This window comes from Podarcis tiliguerta, assembly GCF_965153285.1.
Source record: "Podarcis tiliguerta genome assembly, chromosome: W".
NCBI lineage: Eukaryota > Metazoa > Chordata > Lepidosauria > Squamata > Lacertidae > Podarcis > Podarcis tiliguerta.
Genome location: NC_139552.1, coordinates 9,679,318 through 9,700,798, shown reverse-complemented (window position 1 = coordinate 9,700,798; position 21,481 = coordinate 9,679,318). Strand labels below are relative to the sequence as shown.

The 21,481-nt window shown below is 49.5% G+C and overlaps 1 protein-coding gene across 1 annotated transcript in view; it reads right to left on the bottom strand.

The window, feature by feature from the left end:
• LOC310668789 (putative helicase senataxin) overlaps positions 1–21,481 on the bottom strand; it is a gene marked incomplete at its 3' end in the record, with an annotated part of 486,105 nt that overhangs the window by 13,453 nt on the left and 451,171 nt on the right. Inside the window, exons 2-3 of the mRNA XM_083422117.1 lie at positions 5,933–6,152; positions 4,945–5,064 (exon numbers count right to left, since the gene is read on the bottom strand). Coding sequence (XP_083278243.1) covers positions 4,945–5,064; positions 5,933–6,152 — 340 coding nt within the window. The remainder of the gene's footprint in view (positions 1–4,944; positions 5,065–5,932; positions 6,153–21,481) is intronic.

Sequence of the window (21,481 nt, the reverse complement as noted above, 5' to 3'; positions counted from 1 at the left end):
GGACCATACACTATTTAACAGGACATGAAGGGTGAATCTGGCGCCAGGTCAATGGGGAAAGTTGAGGCTAGAAAGCTTGAAAAGAACTCACTTGAGATTCAGAGCTGTACCGTATTGGCCCGAATATAAGCCGCACCTGCAAATAAGCTGCACCTTTAAAATTGAAGGGTGGGGGGAGAGAAAAAAAGACAATACCCGGGCTGCTTCCTGGGGGGGGGGGGGGGACCACGCTGCATTGTCGACGATGTAAAGCCGTGAATATAAGCCACACTTTAACTTTTCACTGTCAGAATTTGGGGGGGGGGGGTGGAGAGTGTGGCTTATATTTGGGCCAACATGGTATTCTGTCCAGTAAGTAATGGCTTTTTCCACCTGCCTTGCACATCCACCTAATGTCCAATAAACCTTCAGAATGGAGGGTGGTGCAAGGCACTTGTATTTTAGTGAGCTGAATCAAGTCATGATTATGAGTCATGGAGGTGGGGAGAGTGTTTGTATGAATTTAACAGTGCTTAGTTTATCTTTTGATTGCGATATTTTTATTGTTAACAGTGTTTTTTATTATAAATGCTGCATTGATTTGTTAAGCATATAATATGACTTTTGCTTTAATTGTGATGTTTCACTGACAATTTGTTAATTATTCTGTATGATTTATCCTGCAACTGTGATGTTCTTTTATGTTCTATCGTGTTGTCATTATTTATCGTTTGTAAGCCGCTTTGGGATTCATTTGAGTGAAAAGCAGGATAGAAATATAATCAATCAATCAATTTTAACACTCTCCTTAACTGGATGTTGCTATATGTCTTGCCTTTGCTTGGCTGGCTTCCTTATCTCTGTGTTTTAATATGTAAGGGCCTCCTCCCACAGAGCTGGCAAACTGACAAAGTAACAGATAATAGGAAATTTTTCACTGTTATGACTGCATTTGAATGTTAATGGTGCTCCCAAGTGGTGAATGCAATGCAACAGCACTGTTTAACAAACAGTAAGAAATGAAGAAAGTCTGAAAACCTAATGATTTTAAGAATTAACTGTGCTGACAGAAGATTTTAAGCAGAAGTAAATATATATGAGGCAATGTTATAATGGGGGGGGGTTAATGTTGCTGAACTGGATGCTTTTCTCATGGAGCAGCTACAAGAAATGTACTATGGATAAATGAATGAGAGTTGCAGAAATTAATTCATAGAATAGCAATCTGAAGAAGGTGCAACCAAATTGATTTCTGCTCCTTGGGGCTTATCCACACTTACCTTGACAACCAAGAAGGAATAACCAATTCTTTTTTAGGATACTTTTGAAATTTATATAAGGCAGGAATAGCGGAAGAACAGGACATAATAAAGTATTTCCAAGGGAAATAAATTCCCAAAATACCAGAAGAGAAGATTGACCAACTAAATTCGCCAGTTACCATGATGGAGATACACCAGATTATTTCGCATTCAAAGTTGGGCAAATCACCTGATCCAGACGGGCTACCAGCAATCCATTATAAGAAATTGGAAGAGACATTAGCCATACCAATGAAATCACTTATGAACAAAATAATCTAAGATGGTAAAATCCCAGATTCATGGCAAGAAGCGAACATAATTCTAATCCATAAACAAGGATCGCCTTGTGAATCTGTTACCAATTATCGGCCTATCTCACTTTTAAATGACGATTACAAACTGTACGCAGGAACTCTGGCCAACAGACTGAAATCGGTACTAAAGGATGTACGAATCAAGATCAGGCCAGATTCCTCCCAGAGCATCACATGAAAACTAACGTGAGAGTAGTGATAGATTTAATTGAGTATTTAGACCTAAAGCCAAATAAGAAAGCTGCTTTCATGTTAGTGGATGCCAAGAAGGCTTTCAATAATTTATCATGGAAATGTTGAAAGAAAGCTATTGACCTAGCTATAATGGGAGAACAATTTACCAAAGGCATAAAAGCTATTTATGAAAAACAAAAAGCCACCCTAATAATCAATAATGCAGAAACAGAATATATATCAATAGAAAAAGCACAAGACCGGGCTGCCCACTCTCCATAGCTGTCAACATTTCCCTTTTTTAAAGGGAAATTCCCTTATTCCGAATAGGATTCCTCGCAAGAAAAGGGAAAAGTTGACAGCTATGCCACTCTCTCCTTTATTATTCATATTGACTTTGGAAATACTAAACTCGGTATTGAGGAATGAAGAAGAAATTAAAGGAATTACCCTGGGCCAAAAGGCTTTCAAAGTGAAAGCCTTTGCAGATGATTTAATCATTACAGTAGAAGACCCAGAATCGAGTATACCTAAAGCGTTGGAAAAAATATCAGCATTTGGTGAGGTTTCTGGATTGTACTGGATTTAAACTCAACAGATCAAAAACAAAACTAATGATTAAAAATTTAAGGGGTTAGAAGAAAAAGGAGCTACAGGATAAAATGGGTTTGATGATAGTGAAAGAAGCAAAATATCTCAGAACTGAAATAACAATGTAAAATATTAACCTTTTTTGATGATAATTATAATGAATTTTGGAAAGAATTTTTTTAAAAATTGGAAATTTGGACCAGACTAAAACTTTCATTTTGGGGGAAAATCTTGGTAATAAAAATGAATGTGCTCCCCAAAATTATCTTCCTTTTTTCAAATGATCCCGATTATAGGGAAAATTGAATGTTTAGATAGGTAGAGAAAAGATTTGACAATGTTTATCTGGCTGAGTAAGAAATCCCGTATAAATAACAAATTACTGATGGGTAAGAAAGAGAGGCAGCGTTCCTGACGTGGATTAAGGATTGGATCTTGTTAGAGAAGACAGATTTACTGGACTTGGAGAGTTACAACAACAGATATGGGTGGCTTCTTCTTTTTCTTCTTTGGCGATCACTCGTAGCCGAGTAAGATCGTCTTCCATAGACACGGTTTTAACAATGAGTCCGTAAGTGACTGTGGAGGCCAATTCTGGACCCACACGTCCTTCCACAGTGGGGACATTGATTTCCAGGCAGGAGTTGATCACGGTGTGGATTTGCCAAGCGTGCCTTCCTCTTAGCACGTTTCTCCCTTGCATCCTGAGTTTGAGTGTCTTCAAAGCCCAGGACACCTTTGGTAAAGGCTGTTCTCCAACTGGAGCGCTCACAGGCCAGTATTTCCCAGTTGTCAGTGTGCATGCCTACCTTGGCTACAATAAAGTCAAAGTCCACAGTGGGTTTACTAATCATATAGTTAGGAATGCCCTCTTATAAGGTGTGGACTGATACCAACCATTACTTGAACCTCAAACGCCATGGTGGCTGTCCCCATTAGAGGCCTTCGCAGTTAAAAATATAAATATGGAGAGCAGTTGGGGAACTTACAGCCAACTACTAAAAGAAGATCAAGGGCAAATGAAATTGAAATCTTTTGAAGAGATAACGCATTATCTCACCGATTGGCTACAATACCACCAGTTAAATAATGTATTTAATTCAGATAAAAAAATAGGTTTCGGAAAAGAAGAATCCAAATTACAAATTATATTATTAAAGAACAATAAGAAATTATTATCTAAAATTTAAGATCTATTACTTGAATGGGACCTGAAAGGTGAGCAAGTAAAAGATGTTATGGTAAAATGGGCCCAGGACATCAGCCACACAATGCAGATGGAGCAGTGGGAAAACTTTGGAGACCAGACATCAGATTTACCGCCTGTTACACCATTATGGAAAATCTGGTAAAAATGTTATATAGGTGGTATATGACACCCTCTAAATTAGTCAAGGTATATAAACTAAAATCCAACCAATTGAGGGGACAATGTTCCATGTATGGTGGGGATGTATCCATGAAGAATTAAAGAAAAAAAAGTTCGCAATTTCTAGAGAGAAGAAACTGGAGGCGTTCCTATTGGGTATTTTAGGAAATGACAGCCACAGGATAAGAAGGGGTGATATGATAGCCATGTTCAAATATATAAAAGGATGTCACAAAGAGGAGGGAGAAAGGTTGTTTTCTGCGGCTCCAGAGAAGCGGACACGGAGCAATGGATCCAAACTACAAGAAAGAAGATTCCACCTAAACATTAGGAAGAACTTCCTGACAGTAAGAGCTGTTCGACAGTGGGATTTGCTGCCAAGGAGTGTGGTGGAGTCTCCTTCTTTGGAGGTCTTTAAGCAGAGGCTTGACAACCATATGCCAGGAGTGCTCTGATGGTGTTTCCTGCTTGGCAGGGGGTTGGACTCGATGGCCCTTGTGGTCTCTTCCAACTCTATGATTCTATGATTCTAAGAAAAGGATGTTTTTATATGCCACAGTCACAGCCAGATTGCTACCTGCTAGAAATTGGAAAGGAGACATCATTCCCACTAAAGAAGATTGGATAATTAAATTATGTGAATTTATAAGATTGGCCAAATTAACGGCAGCCATAAGAAATCAGTCCAACCAAAATCTAAGGAAGGAATGGCAATGTTTTGAGGACTATATGAAAAAACACTGCTCCAAGGATAATATATTGCTATGCGTAGAATAAGTATGTAAAGATGAATCAAACTAAGGTAAAATTAATAATGGATATATATTGGATAATACAAGACACAATGTTAAACTATTTATAGTATAAAGGATGTCAAGTTGTGGTGGAGGGAAGCTACACTGGTGAAAGTTTTAGTATTTCTTTATTTTTGTGTATATGGGTTTTGTTTTGTTTTGGTTTTTTCCAAAGTATGATATGCAAAATGGAATAATGATTTTTCTTTTACTTTTTCATTTTGAATAAATAAAAAAGTTTTTTTTAAAAAAAGAAACTAGCTGTCAGCCATCATATACTATACCATAACATTTCCACATTAAGTAAGTTACTTGGCGTACAAGTTCTGTGAAAGGAATGATTTTACCTTAAGAGATGGACACTCAGACTGTTTTTAATTTGCTTGTATCACTGCCCCCAATGATTATTAGTTACTTACCCTCCGTTGGTTTCTTCATGGCCTTCATTATGCACGGCATGAAGTCAATCTGCTTGTCTGGGCCAAACAACAACAAATCCATGGCTTGTTCTTCCAGCACCATCAACAACATACAGATACCTACAACAATGAAAATGAGAAAGTTCAGAAGCTATCACTGGGTGTTGGCTTAACTCCCGATCTTAATCCACAACCAAAACAAAACCTACTTTTGTAATTGCACCTGCTAGCATGCCACTCAAACTTTTAATCTCTGGAGCCCTCTAGAGCTTGGGAATACAACTCCCATCATCCCTGGCAGCAGACCATATTGACTAGGGCTGATGGGAGTTGGGAGTCCAACAACATCTGGAGGGCATCATGTTAGCTTCCCCTGTTTTTCATTACACATTTCTTTGAACAGGTTGCACAAACATAGTTGAGATGGTGTAATTTTTTTAAAATGATATATGCAACAGTTCAATGCCACCAAAAAATGTCTGATACAGGTAAAGGAGGGAAAGTTTTCATTCTACAAGGAACAGGAGAAAAGGAGCCTCAGGGCGCAAGCCTGCAGCCCTCTAAATTCTATCAGACTACAATTCCCATCAGCCCCAACTGGCAAGCTAATAGTCCAAGATTATGAGAAACATATTCCAGCAACATCTAAGACCACAGGTTAGTAAGCTTTTAGCTATATGGACCAATGGTCAAATTCAGTGTAAGGTAGCTTTCCGTGTGTGTGTGCGTGTGTGCGTGTGTGTGTGTGCATGCATGCACTGGAGGGGAAGACACACAGACTGAGTGTGGGGTGGTTGTACCCATGCTCACCCCATGCCCATTTTGGGGGCACACACAGTGCTGGCATGAAGCCCTCAGAGGTTTTGTTATGAGCCAATGTTGCCCATGCGCCAAAAGACAAAAAGGTTTAGCCATCTCTGCTGTACTACAATGCTACCACTCTCTATAGAATGGTTCATGCCTAACATCTCAGCTTGCTTCTACTCACCTAGCCAGTAGTTTTTGTAACTGGTGGGATCATACAGATGGCGAGGCAACAAGATAAGATTCCCCTTCTCAACTATTGCAAGGTTATAAGTATCAGAGTTTTCAAAGTGGTCCAGCTCTATGACTCTGAACAAGCACGTCAACACTTCCTGGATGTTGTAATAGTCGTCCCTGTCCACCTTCCCCAGGCTCCTGGCTTTCAGGATGGCCCACTGGCGAATCTGTGGGTTTGGAGGGACACTAGGAATTACTACAGTAAGGAATCACAACAGTAATTGTTAAGACAAATTGGGGCAGGAAGCAAGTTGGCATGAAAAGCAACTATTATAAAGCGTAAAATAAAGGTTCAAATTCCAAACCAGACGGCCTAGATATCTATTTCTAGAAATGCTTATTTGAAGGTTGTGAACTTCCTAGCCTCCTCACTTCCCAACCACCCTAGACACTGAGGGACAAGAGACCACCTTTTAACAGCAACCTTTAAAAAAAAAGATTCTGGGCAGAATTACTAAAAATAGAACTGTGTTAATGACAATGTAGAACAGTTTGGACGTTACTTTGGGTTGTATCCTGTGTCAGTCCTATGCAGAGCAGGCCCACTGAAATTGATGGGCGCTGTCAAGGATGCGTATGGTTGCTCACGAGTAAACAGCCAGGACTCCGACCTGCCTTTTTATAGGTTTTATTTGGTGCAAACTATGTACAGTGCAGAAGTCCAAAGTTCATGTCTGCCTCAGTCAGTAGCAGATTCCAAGAGTGGGTTCTTCCGCCCCCCCCCCCATCATAAGAACCTGGACACCCCCAATCTCCTCCTCTTTTCCTTATGTTTGATTCCCTTGCGAAAACTGGGCGACGGAAGCTGCATGTCTGTTTTCCTATCGTTCCTGCCTCCCTCCCCCCTTTTGATGGCAGTCCCCTGACAGGCACGATCAACTTAGGTTTGTTAACTTCAATGGGTGTACTCTTAAGTATAAGTTAGTTCTCAATCAATCTCCTTTATTGGCATAGTAAGAGTATGTCGTATACATGGATTGGAAAACAACACAGGTAACAAAACATAGTAGGAGGCACTTTAGGATAAAACTGTCCAGACGCTGTGAGATACAAAGGTGGCTCTTAGGACCTATGGTGACGTAATTTCATGGCGTCACTCCAAAATCTTGCCGCATTCTCCAAGTCATTCCTACAGTTATTCAACAGATAGGTCACCCTGGAAGATCCCCTCCTTCAATAAGGGGGCCAAATACTAATCATTTATTTTTGCATAAACTGGGCAATGAAATAAAACGTGTGTGATAGATACAGCCTGTTTTGTGCCACAAGGGCAGTACCTTCAGAATAAGGGATTTTCAAGAATCTAACATCTTACTAGATGGCAAGATGTGAAATCTTGAGAGGGAAATAGCTCTGCTTAGGTGGGGAGCATAAAGGTAATGTAAAGATGGAGGGCCCTGGCCAAATGAGGGTAGAATTCCCAACCCCAATGGGGAACAGGTTTTATTGGCTGTACTGCTAAGGGCTTGGAATTCAATCTCTAGGATTCTGCACTTGATTGTCTGGAATGCTTCCAATTGTGGGAGCATAAGCAGCGACTCGAGTGATAGGCCACATGTTCCGATTCTGCTTTCAATGCGAGCCAACCATTTGGAGTGGTGGGATTCCACCAGCATATGGAAAGTTAAAGAAGATGGGTCAGACTTCTTTATACGCAAACTCGGCCAAGAGGAGCAAGGCCACCCAGTCATCCTGCTGGTAACTGACGTAACAACACAGGTACTGCTGCAGTGTGTTGTTGGTTCTCTCTGCCTCTCTGTTGGTCTCCGGATGATGAGCTGAAGAGAGGCACAGTTCCATGTCCAGAAGTTGCATGACCTTCTTACAGAACTGGGAGGTGAATTGGGTTCCTCTTTCAGACACAATTCGCTGTGGCAGACTGTGCAGCTTGAAGACATGATCTACGAAGAACTGGGCTGTCTCTTTGTTATGTACTGAGTTGAATAGGATCCAAACTGCAGCAGTCTGATTGGTCCTAGAACAATATGATCCAAATTGCAGCAGTCTGATTGGCCCTAGAACAATAGGATTCAGAATGCAGCAGTATGATTGGTCCTACAACAATGCAGCAGTATGATTGCTTGGCAGGAACCACCCAATCATGCTCCAGATATAAGTGAATCCACAACCTGATTGGCTTACAGTAGAATTCCAGAATTAACCAATCGTGTGCAGCCCATTGTGTAAATAATGTATATAAAGCAGATACTTTGAGGGGACTTTCATTCATTCCTCCTCACCACTATGAGCTGAATAAAGAGCATGAAATCACTTTGCGACTCTGAGTATATTACACTGGCGACGAGGGTGGGATCCCGCTGAGCTGACTGCCAAACACAGCACCGCCACCTGCCGCACCGCTGCCTCGCACCGTGTATCCAGGCTTCAGCTCCGGGACACAAGGAACTCAGAATGGCAACCAACAGCAGCTTCTCGCCGTTCAACCAAGCATCTAGAGACTGGGAAGCGTACGTGTCAGGGGTTCAGGAGCAGAGTCACTGGAGAGGGAAGAAACAGAGAGCGAGGGGGAGGAGTCGGAAGGAAATGTCAGCGGCGACAGTAGTCCAAGATCTCTGAGTCTCTCCAGTGACTCGGAGGATTCACAGAAAGGGGCCCCCATGGTCAGGGCAAGGGGAGTGCCCAGGGGGACACCTCGGGAAGAAGGGGACTCAGAGAGTAGCAGCTGGAAATCCGGACCAGCGTCCCCCCCAGAGTGCAGTAGGGGGGAGGAGTCTAAGGCATCGGGATCAGGGAGCGCGCAGGCAGAGGGAGAACGTGAGGCAGGAGTGGCCACACCCTCGTCAGGGAGCGAGGAAACGGTCATCCGGAAAGTAAAACGCGCGCGCGCGCCAAGTTCAAATGTACAGGAGGGCGGCAAGGTGGGCAGCCCGGGTAAGGAGCCAGGTCCTAAAGCCCGCCGAAGAGAGGGGGAGGAGTCAGAGGGGTCTAGCTCCGCGTCGGAAGAGTCCAGGAGGAATGAGACCCCGGGGGGTAGTAAGACCCAGAGGAAGAGAGAGAGAAGGAAGAGGTGGAGTAAGATTAGAGTCTTGAACTGGTGCACGGGGGGTGGAGATCCAGACAGAGCATCGCCGGTCTAAAGTCCAGACGTAGGGCTGGGACGCTGAGACTTGTAAATGGAGACTATTCTTCAATAAAGACTTTGATACTGTACTATCGGCTAGCGTTGGTCCTTGGTGAGCTGGGACCCGGAGCCAGCCCTGACAGTATGCTCTGTCTCTCATTTTAAAGTTTTGGCACCGAGAACCTCGCCACGTGAGTCGGCGCAGCGAGGACAGAGGAGGGGTGCTTACAGAGCTCACAAAACTCAGGCAAGATGACGACGGAAGAGAAGATAAAAGCCCTGCAAGAAGCGGTGACACAACTCAGCACTGAGGTAATTGCATCCAGGAAGAGAGAGGAGGAGATGGTTACCTCCTGCCGGGATCTCCAGGCCAGGTTGGACGTGCTTTCCAAAGAGGGGCAAACGGGAGCCAAGGCAGAAGGCATAGGTTTGGGGAGAAGGGGAGGAAGCCTTGTATCGCATTTCGACGGGAGTTTGCAGCAGTACCCCAACTTCAGAGCAGACCTGCTGTTTGCGCTGGATTTACTTGACAAAGATTTTAGAGATGAGAGAGAGAGAGTGGGGTTTATCTTGTCCCATTTGCATGGGGAAGCCAAAACGTGGCTGCGGAATCTATGGAGGGACAATGATCCAGCGCTCCAAGATGCGAAGGCTTTTATTAAAGCAATGGACTCATGCTTTTTATCAAAGGTAGACGTCGATATTGCCAGGAGGGACATACATGGACTTAAACAAGGCAAAGCCAGCGTGCGGCAGTACCATACTCGATTCTTCGGACTGGTTCATGCCCTGGGGTGGGAAAAAGATTCTGCGCCAGTCAGAGACCTCTTTTGGGAGGGGTTGAATGCAGACGTAAAAGCGGAGATTGGAAGAGGGGAGAGACCAAGGAGCACCCAGCAGGTAGTCCAGAGGGCTCTGGAGATCGGGGTGCATCTGGAAGAACGTCCTTGCAACAGGGAAGAAGGGCGTTGGGGAAGGGCACCAGCCAGAGCACCTCCCTTCTTTCCCAGAGAAGCAGCGCGTGCGCACTCCACACCCTCGCAGGGAGGGGGAGAAGAGCCGATGGAGATAGGAGGTGCCAGGGCTCAGTCAGCTAACAGAGCCCTAACACCGGGAGCAGCCAAAACGAAGCCTCCTAGAGGGAACAGGAAGTGCTACATCTGCGACAGTGCTCAACACATGGCGAAAGAGTGTCCCCAGAGGCTCCACAAGCACACTGCAGCCTCCGCAACAGTTGCTGAAGCAGCTCAATTGAAAACGCAGCAACAGTTAAACGACAGAGTCTGGCTGGAGGAAGAGGCACTGGGGTCCAGTCAGACAAGTCAATGAAACAATCCCCAGCACTTTTGCAACCCACAGACCCCCTCCCACCCAAACCAGTGGTGCAGCTTACAGCGTCTCTCCAACTGCCCAATGGACGCACTCTGGAGGTGCCGATCACCATTGACTCCGGCAGCAACGCTGACTTTATAGGACTGGAATTCATTCAGCAGCACAATATACCACTGCTACCAGCCACGCTGCCCCTGAACGTTGTCACGGTGGATGGCAGAGACTTGTTAGGGGGGCAGGTGGTGCGACAAACGCCACCAATGGTGATGCGGATTGGAAATCACCAAGAAGTCATCAGCTTTAATGTCACACACCTGTCGGACACGCCTGTAGTCCTCGGCATGAGTTGGCTGCACAGGCACAGCCCAGCATTGGCGTGGTACCAACGCCAACTAACCTTCGGCTCCTCCTATTGCGCGGAACATTGCATCCTTCCTAGCCCGGAAGAAGGAGGGGACGACCCGCAGCTACAATTAGGCACGCTGCAAGCAGTGCCTCGCAAGTATGCAGCGTTTTTGGAGGTTTTCTGCGAGAAGGAAGCGGACAAGCTGCCCCCCCACAGGCCCTATGACTGCAAGATTGACCTCCTGCCAGGAGCGACGCTGCCAGCCGGGAAACTGTATTCCATGTCTGAGGATGAGCTGCAGGAGCTCAAGGAGTTCATAGACCTCAACTTGAAGCGCGGTTTCATCCGGGAGTCGAAGGCAGCGGGGGGCAGTCCTGTATTCTTTGTGAAGAAGAGGGACACGCCCCAAAAAAGACTTGTGGTAGACTTCAGACTTTTAAATTCCAGAACCAAGCCCGCGGCCTTTCCCATGCCCAAGATAGATGACCTGCTGGCGACGGCGAGGAAAGGACGCGTTTTTACAAAGTTGGATCTGCGAGGGGCGTACAACCTGATCCGCATACGGGAAGGAGACGAGTGGAAGACTGCCATGTTCACGCCCCTGGGCACATATGAATACAGAGTTATGCCCTTCGGTTTACAAAATGGCGCCCACTGTTTTCAAGCTTTCATGCATCACGTCCTGGCGGGTCTCCTCTACAAGACATGCGTCTGCTTCTTGGACGACATCCTGATATTCTCAGAATCTGAGGAGGCCCACGAAGAGGACGTCAAGGAAGTTCTGCAGAGACTGCAGGAGCATCGGCTGTATGCCAAGCTGGAGAAGTGCCAGTTCGACAGGACGGAGGTGGATTTCCTGGGCTACAAGCTGTCGGACAAGGGGCTTGCCATGGACAGCGCCAAGGTTCGCGCAGTGTTGGACTGGAAGAGCCCGCGCAATCGGAAGGAGGTCCAGCGGTTTGTGGGGTTCGCCAACTTTTACCGCAAGTTCATCAAGGGGTTCGCGATGCAGACGGCGGCCATTACTGACACGCTCAGCTCTAAGAAGAAGAAGTTCATCTGGACGGAGCAAGCGGAGCAGTCCTTTCAGAACCTTAAGCGTCTCTTCTCGTCCGAAGGGCAGCTACTGCATGTGAATCCCAGCAAACCGATGAGGGTTGAAACAGACGCCTCAGACAGAGCCGTGGGCGCCGTACTGTTGCAGGAGGACCCGCATGGGAACTGGAGACCGTGTGCCTTCTACTCTAGGAAGCTCAGCAAGTCGGAGCAAAACTACACCATCTGGGACAGGGAGTTGCTGGCCATTCATGCAGCATTCAAGGCGTGGCGGCACTTCCTCGTCGGGGCCAAGCACACCGTGCAGGTCCGCACGGATCATAAGAACCTGGAGTACTGGCGCACGGCAAGATTCCTAAACCAGCGGCACATCAGATGGGCGGAATTTTTCGCAGATTTCGACTTCAGGATAGAATACATCCCAGGCGACAACAACATCATGGCGGATGCACTGTCCAGGAAGCCGCAATACCTCGAAGAGGCGGCACCAGCAGCGGCCAAGCATATTTTCGCTCCGAAAGCGTGGGCGTGCGCTGCAGCAACCGTGGACTTGGAGGCGGTCCGTCGAGCACTGCAGAGGGACCCCTTTGCACAAGCCAAGATGGAGGAGGTGCACAAGGGCACGGTGAAGGACGACGAGTTCCAAGTACGAGACGGATTGCTCATCCGCAGAGGGGCCCTCTACGTACCGGGAGACGACCTCCGGGCGAAAGTACTGCAGCAGTTACACGACGCACCCACCGCCGGGCACTTTGGCAAGGAGAAGACGGCAGAGCTCGTTGCCAGAGATTTTTGGTGGCCCAAGATGCGGGGGGAAGTCGCGGAGTACGTCTCGAGGTGCGACACCTGCCAAAGGGCCAAGTCAGTCCACAAACCTCCGGCGGGACTGCTCGAACCGCTGCAGACTCCGAGCGAACCGTGGGAGAGGGTGGCCCTGGACTTTGTCACGGATTTACCCAGCTCAAGGGGTAAAACGGCAGTGCTAGTGGTGGTGGACATGTTCACTAAAATGGCCCACTTCATTCCGTGCGCGAAGGTCGCCACGGCAGAACAGACCGCCAAACTGTTCATAGACCACGTCTTCAGAGTGCATGGACTGCCACGGTCTATCTTGTCCGACAGGGGGCGCCAGTTCATTTCGAGCTTCTGGCAGAAGCTGATGGGTTTCCTGAACGTCAAGATCAACCTAGCGTCGGCGAGACACCCGCAGACCAATGGACAAGCGGAACGCGTCAACGCCGTCATGCAGCAGTACCTGAGATGCTACGCAAATCAACAGCCGACGACATGGGTGGACTACCTGCCGCTCGCTGAGTTCGCTTACAACAACACGAAGCACGTGTCCACAGGGGTGACGCCGTTCTTCGCCAACAACGGGAGGCATCCCAGAACCTTCCCGGGATTAGAGAGACTGGGGGAGGGGGAGCCACAGGCAGCGGAAGTCTTGGCGGCGGAATTGCAGGAAGTCCACGAGCAGCTTAGGAGGCAGTTAGAGCTGGCAAAGCACGCATACAAACTGCAGGCTGACAAGCACAGGAGGGTTGGTGAAGACATACAGGTGGGAGACTGGGTGTGGTTAGCGGCCCACGCAGTGCCGACCAGATCCTTAGCTAAGAAGAAACTCGGACATAAGCAGCTAGGACCTTACCTAGTTGAGGCACAGATCAATCCGGTGGCCTTCCGGTTGACACTTCCGGAAGGATCCAGAATGCACCCAGTATTCCATAGGTCGGTGCTCACGCCCTACAAAGCACCTCACCGATTTCAGGCGCAGGGCACGGCACCAGACCAGTATGCGGAGATCCCCCCAAGGAGGGAGTCGCCAAGACGGGAACCCATCAACCAGGTCACAGAGATTTTGGACTCGAGATGGGGGGAAGAGGGAGTAGAATATTTTCTCGCAAGGGAAGGTACCCCGGCCAGCGCCAACAGTTGGGTGCCGGACTATGCCCTGGACGAGCCTCTCCTCAAAGAGGAGTTTCATGCCTTGTTCCCACACAGGCCCATGCCAGCCGAGTATTTCGACGACTGGCTTTTCACACCCACGCTTTCTACCAGCACGTTCCAGGGATTCACCTCGGACGAAGAACCAGCATTAGACCCACGTTCACCGGAGGGCTCGCCCTCGGGGTTTGCCTCAGACCGCTCGTTTTGGTGGGACAATCGAGGAGAGGAGAGGTGGCTGAGGGGCCCTTGGCAGGCAACGGACCCAGAGGGGAACGAGGGTGAGAGGGACATGGACGTGATGGGGGAGGACGTTGGGTTCGAGCATGGCGGCACGGAGATGGAAGCAGAGGAGAACGAGGTCGGCGAAGACATGGAGGACGAGCCGGATTTCTCTAACTGGATGCACGCCACGGGGAACGAACTGTATCCACCATTCACCCCCACAACGACGGAGCACCCAGCACCCCCGCCGGAGGAAGGGGAGGGGGGAAGGGGGGGCTTCGAGGGGGGGATGGATGTCAGGGGTTCAGGAGCAGAGTCACTGGAGAGGGAAGAAACAGAGAGCGAGGGGGAGGAGTCGGAAGGAAATGTCAGCGGCGACAGTAGTCCAAGATCTCTGAGTCTCTCCAGTGACTCGGAGGATTCACAGAAAGGGGCCCCCATGGTCAGGGCAAGGGGAGTGCCCAGGGGGACACCTCGGGAAGAAGGGGACTCAGAGAGTAGCAGCTGGAAATCCGGACCAGCGTCCCCCCCAGAGTGCAGTAGGGGGGAGGAGTCTAAGGCATCGGGATCAGGGAGCGCGCAGGCAGAGGGAGAACGTGAGGCAGGAGTGGCCACACCCTCGTCAGGGAGCGAGGAAACGGTCATCCGGAAAGTAAAACGCGCGCGCGCGCCAAGTTCAAATGTACAGGAGGGCGGCAAGGTGGGCAGCCCGGGTAAGGAGCCAGGTCCTAAAGCCCGCCGAAGAGAGGGGGAGGAGTCAGAGGGGTCTAGCTCCGCGTCGGAAGAGTCCAGGAGGAATGAGACCCCGGGGGGTAGTAAGACCCAGAGGAAGAGAGAGAGAAGGAAGAGGTGGAGTAAGATTAGAGTCTTGAACTGGTGCACGGGGGGTGGAGATCCAGACAGAGCATCGCCGGTCTAAAGTCCAGACGTAGGGCTGGGACGCTGAGACTTGTAAATGGAGACTATTCTTCAATAAAGACTTTGATACTGTACTATCGGCTAGCGTTGGTCCTTGGTGAGCTGGGACCCGGAGCCAGCCCTGACAGTACGCCTCCCGTTTCACCTTCCTCCTAGAAGCCAAAGGGGTCACCGATGAAGAAGACGCCAAGAAGAGGGCGATATTCTTCAGCGTCTGTGGAGAGGAGACGTTTGAAATTGCCCGGGCTCTCCTTGCACCTGAAGACGTCGCTACTGTTCCATACAAAACAATAATGGAACAGCTGAAGGGGCACTTTTCGCCGCAGCCCTCAGTGGTGGCTCATCGAAATGCCTTCTACGCAAAGCGGCAAGCCCCTGGGGAAACCATAACTGGGTTTGTGACCTCTCTCCGCCAAGCCGCCCGGTTCTGCAACTTCTCAGAGCTGGAGAACATGCTTCGTGACCGCCTCGTCGGTGGCCTGGAGGATGAGAAGCTGCAACGACGCCTCTATGCTAAGAAGGACCTAACGTTCCAGGTCGCTCTGGAGGAGGCCCTGGCTACGGAAGCTGCCAAGAGGTCGACGCAAGAGGCACGGCCGAGCCTGCCGTCCCAACCGAGGGTCCACCATGAAGACCTCACCGACAACTCAGGATCTGACAGGGAGGAGGTGCACCGAGTACAGCAGCGCACTCAAGCAGCCCACATACCACAGCTGCCTCGACGAGAAGGAGGGAACTGCGCAAGCTGCGGGGAAAGTCATGAGAGGAGGACCTGCCGTTTCCGCAACGCAAAGTGCAGGCAGTGCAGAAAATCGGGACACATCGCCCGGGTGTGTCGAGCTCGGCCCACCCGACGCCAGGCATCAGATGACCAATCCAAGAGCCCCAGGTCCCGGGGCCCAACGCACCAAGGCAACTTGACGGAGCTCACGGACTTCCAGGTATACCAGTTGCCCCACCCCAACGTAGAGAAAATTTATGTAGAGGTACAGATAGAGGGGGCCCCATGCCGCATGGAGCTTGACACGGGTTCAACTCTATCCATAATCTCGGCAAGGACCTTAAGGAAACTGTCCTACTGGGGGTCCCAAACTCAGGCTGGCCCCATTCACCCTCCGGGACTTCCAGAAACGTAAGGTCCCCCCCACAATGGGGGTGGGGACCTTCAGGGTGCAATACCGAGGGCGCACGCGGCAACTGGACTTGCTTGTGGTCAAGGGCCCCTACATTAGCTTACTGGGATTGGCATGGTTTGGACCACTGGGGCTAGCCGTCACCGGGGTGAACCACACTACGTTACAAGTGGACGTGGACGCCATATGCAAGGAATTTCCAGGGGTTTTCAATGGGAAATTGGGACAGTATACGGGACCCCCCATTGCTCTACAGCTTGACCCCGCAGTACGACTGGTCAGGCTCAAGGCCCGCCGGGTCCCGTTCGCCCTGAAACCCCGTATAGACGAGGAATTGGACCGGCTCGTAGAGCAAGGAGTGCTGCAGCCGGCGCCTAATGCCCCCTGGGAAACCCCAATCGTCACACCCGTCAAGCCTAATGGTTCGGTCCGCATCTGCGCAGACTACACATGTACCATAAACAAGGCCCTCACGGCCCACGCATACCCAGTGCCAGTGGTCAGCCATGTCCTTGCCACCCTGGCTGGGTCGAAAATTTTTGGCAAGCTGGACTTGGCCCAAGCATATCAACAGCTGCCAGTAGATGAGGCCACAGCAGAGGCACAGACGATTGTGACGCACAGAGGAGCATTCAGGGTAAAGCGTCTACAATTCGATGTCAGTGTGGCACCAGGCATATTCCAGAATCTAATGGACTCGCTTCTTAAAGGGATTCCTGGCGTCACGCCCTTCTTCGATGATGTGTTGATTGCTGGGCCCACACCAGAGGAGTTTGAGGACCGCCTCCGCACCGTTCTGTACCGTTTCCAGACGGCGGGTCTCAAGGTGAAGCGGGAAAAATGTCTACTAGGAGTGCCTCAGGTGGACTTTCTGGGATTTATGGTGGACGCAGAAGGGGTCCACCCGACTGGGGACAAGGTACGGGCCATTTGTGATGCCCCAGAGCCCAAGAGCAAGACTGAACTTCAGGCCTTCTTGGGACTATTGAACTTTTACCATTCCTTCCTTCCCCACAAGGCAGTGGTAGCAGAGCCCCTACACAGACTCCTGGACAAGCGGGCCCCTTGGGTGTGGGGCCAGCGCCAGGAGGCTGCATTCCAGGCAGTCAAGGACTTGCTTGTCTCAAACTCGGTCTTGGCACACTTTGACGAGAGGCTGCCGGTGGTGCTAGCATGCGACGCCTCGCCCTATGGCATTGGCGCTGTCCTGGGACACCAACTCCCGGATGGAAGAGAGGTACCGGTAGCATACTTTTCCCAGACACTCAACGCAACCGAGCGGAACTACTCACAAATAGACAAGGAGGGGCTGGCAATTGTGAAGGGAGTAAAAAAATTCCATGATTTCTTGTACGGGCGGCCCTTCACCGTGGTGACTGACCACAAGCCGTTGCTTGGCTTGTTTGCACCTGAAAAGCAGACCCTCGCGTCCTCAGGTGGTCAATTTTCCTTGCCAGCTACCAGTATGCACTGATTCACCGACCTGGGAAGGCGATGGGCCATGCAGACGCCATCAGCAGGCTACCACTACCAGAAACAAGCCCCGACCCAGCACCTGCACAAGAGGTTATGAGCCTGAAGCTGCTTCCCGACCGCCCCATTCAGGCACAGGAAGTTGCACACCATTCCAAGAAAGACAGGGTCATTTCCCGGGTCCTGGACTGGGTGTGGAGGGGATGGCCCAGCAGCAGCCCCGGGCCAGAATTCGCTGACTACAGAACCCGCAAACATGAACTGTCAGCCCACAAGGGGTGCCTGTTATGGGGAAGCAGGGTCGTTGTTCCCCAGCCCCTCCGCAAAAGGGTCCTCACAGCCCTACACGAGACACACCCAGGGGTAGTAAGAATGAAGGCCCTTGCCAGGAGTTATGTATGGTGGCCGGGGATCGACGGAGAGATAGAGGCCTGGGTCAAACACTGCCAGGCCTGCCAAGAATCCCGCCCAGATCCCCCAAGGGCCCCAGTCCAGTCCTGGGAGTCCGCCCGAGCACCATGGTCACGCCTGCATGTGGACTTCGCTGGCCCCTTTCAGGGGAAAACATTCTTCATAGTGGTGGACTCCTACACCAAATGGCTGGTAGTCGCACTGGTACCGTCCACTTCCACGTTCGCAGCCATCCGGGTACTACGCAGGCTGTTTGCAACCCACGGGCTCCCTGACACTCTCGTCTCAGACAACGGGACTGCATTTACGTCAGGAGAATTCCAAACCTTCACAGCGCAGAACGCCATCCACCACAACCGTTCGGCGCCATTCCACCTGGCCACCAATGGCCAAGCAGAACGCATGGTGCGGACCACCAAGGACACCCTTCGTCGCATGACGCAAGGGGATCGGGAGTACCACCTTGCCACATTCCTTCTAGCACAGCACAGCACCCCCAGCTCAACGACGGGCCGGAGCCCCGCTGAACTACTAATGGGTCGGCGCCTTGCAATCAGATTGGACCGCCTTCACCCCGATAGAGCTCAGGATGAGGTAGTGGTGGGGGAAGGCAGGAACCCCCGGACCTTCGAGGCCCAGGACCCAGTGTACGCAAAGAATTTTGGGGCAGGTCCAGCATGGGTACCAGCCACAGTCACCAGGGTCACTGGCCCTGTGCTGTACGAGGTGCTAACGGATGGGGGGCAATGCTGGCGCCGCCACTGGGACCAGATACGATTCCCGGGAGAAAACCAGGAGGAGGAAAGGTCAGAGGAGTCCCAAGGGAACAGAGGGGCAGTGAGGCCCATAGAGCAGGAGGGGCCAGCAGGAGAGGCAGAATCAGTAAATACAGAGAGGACCCGTGAGGCCAAAAGGACACCGGAACCAGAACCACGACTGAGCGAGCCGGTTGCGCCAGACCAAACAGGCCCATCACAGCCAGCATCCTTGGAACATGAACCAGAACCTGAACCCCGGACCAGGGAACACCACAGGCCGCAACGCACACGTAGGCCGCCGGCGTACCTTGAGGACTATGAATGCGACCTCCGGGGCAGGACTGGAACTTAGAGGGGAGGGGTGTTATGTACTGAGTTGAATAGGATCCAAACTGCAGCAGTCTGATTGGTCCTAGAACAATAGGATCCAAATTGCAGCAGTCTGATTGGTCCTAGAACAATGCAGCAGTATGATTGGTTGGCAGGAACTACCCAATCATGCTCCAGATATAAGTGAATCCACAACCTGGTTGGCTTACAGTAGAATTCCAGAATTAGCCAATCATGTGCAGCCCATTGTGTAAATAATGTATATAAAGCAGATACTTTGAGGGGACTTTCATTCATTCCTCCTCACCACTATGAGCTGAATAAAGAGCATAAAATCACTTTGCGACTCTGAGTATATTACACTCTTAGGCTGTTGGAAGCCCCTTGCAAGACACAAAATGTGCCATCTTGGTAAACAGGTCCACCACCACCCAGATCACAGTCTGCTGTCACGAGGACGGCAGTTCAGTAATGAAGTCCATGGCTATGGTCTCCCAGGGCCCCTGCGGTGTAGGCAGGGGTTGCAGTAGCCCCATCAGGGCTTCTTGTGGCCACTTGGCACGCTGACAGGTTTTGCAGGCGTGAACCTTGACGTCCTCAGGCACCCACGGCCACCAAAACTGCCGCATCTGAGATTGTCAGCTTGCATCAAGGTGCAAGCGGCAGGACACTGGGTCCCAGAGCACGACACGGCTGGCACTCTCCGATGTCATTCTCATAGCCGGAAATATCTGTTCGATAAAATGATTGGAATTGGACAATAAATAGACATAGCCTGGACCGAAGAAGACTAAAGAAAAATCTGCAGAACTGTACAGTTCCTGGTGTTTAAGAGATTCTTCAAAGAGATTCTCATCATGGCGTGTGGATTACGGAGGTGTTTGGTGTGTCTTTTTTCTCTTCTTAACATCTACAGTTGGTTTACAATGCCAAGCCTCATTAAGAAACTTTTTTTTTTAAAAAAAAAGAGTACAGATGGACTTCTATTTATAATTAAGTATTCAATTGCACAGCTTTACTTAGGCTTGAAAGACTTGATAAAGATGAAAGAAGAAAAAGACAGTGCTTGTTAATATGACGCAGAACGGAAAAATGAGAATTCCCCCCTTTTTGAGAGAAGCGGGAGATATTTGTTGGCTGACTTTGTAATGACTGGAGGTAACAATTTGGGACTACATATAGTGCAGCTGTTTGCAGAAGTTTTTCATTATGAGCGAGAGAGAAGGCTGATGGATGTCTAGCAGCCCCCCTTCTAGGGCCCGGAGGGGGGGATTGTGTGGTCTCTGAGAGGCTGATCAATCGCCAAATGACTTATATCTGTGGAATACAGCTCATTTACATTGCATTATTGCAAACAGTATGCTTAACAATTTACAGTAATAACATAACAATGTGGAAACTACTATGTTATTAAATCTCAAACGAAAAGCTTGGACAACAGCCCGGATTGGAAGATTGGAACGGAGTCAGGGAAAGCTGTGCTAGCAAATAGACAGTTGAAAAAAATATATGTTGTTGTTGTTTAGTCGTTTAGTCGTGTCCGACTCTTCGTGACCCCATGGACCAGAGCACGCCAGGCACTCCTGTCTTCCACTGCCTCCTGCAGTTTGGTCAAACTCATGTTAGTAGCTTCAAGAACACTGTCCCACCATCTTGTCCTCCATCGTCCCCTTCTCCTTGTGCCCTCAATCTTTCCCAACATCAGGGTCTTTTCCAGGGAGTCTTCTCTTCTCATGAGGTAGCCAAAGTATTGGAGTATTGGAGCCTCAGCTTCACGATCTGTCCTTCCAGTGAGCACTCAGGGCTGATTTCCTTAAGAATGGATGCGTTTGATCTTCTTGCAGTCCATGGGACTCTCAAGAGTCTCCTCCAGCACCAGAATTCAAAAGCATCAATTCTTCGGCGATCAGCCTTCTTTATGGTCCAGCTCTCACTTCCATACATCACTACCGGGAAAACCATGGCTTTTACTATACGGACCTTTGTTGGCAAGGTGATGTCTCTGCTTTTTAAGATGCTGTCTAGGTTTGCCATCGCCTTTCTCCCAAGAAGCAGGCGTCTCTTAATTTCGTGGCTGCTGTCACCATCTGCAGTGATCATGGAGCCCAAGAAAGTAAAATCTCTCACTGCCTCCATTTCTTCCCCTTCTATTTGCCAGGAGGTGATGGGCCCAGTGGCCATGATCTTCGTTTTTTTGATGTTGAGCTTCAGACCATATTTTGCGCTCTCCTCTTTCACCCTCATTAAAAGGTTCTTTAATTCCTCCTCACTTTCTGCCATCAAGGTTGTGTCATCTGCATATCTGACGTTGTTGATATTTCTTCCGGCAATCTTAATTGCGGCTTGGGATTCATCCAGTCCAGCCTTTCGCATGACGAATTCTGCATATAAGTTAAATAAGCAGGGAGACAATATACAGCCTTGTCGTACTCCTTTCCCAATTTTGAACCAATCAGTTGTTCCATATCCAGTTCTAACTGTAGCTTCT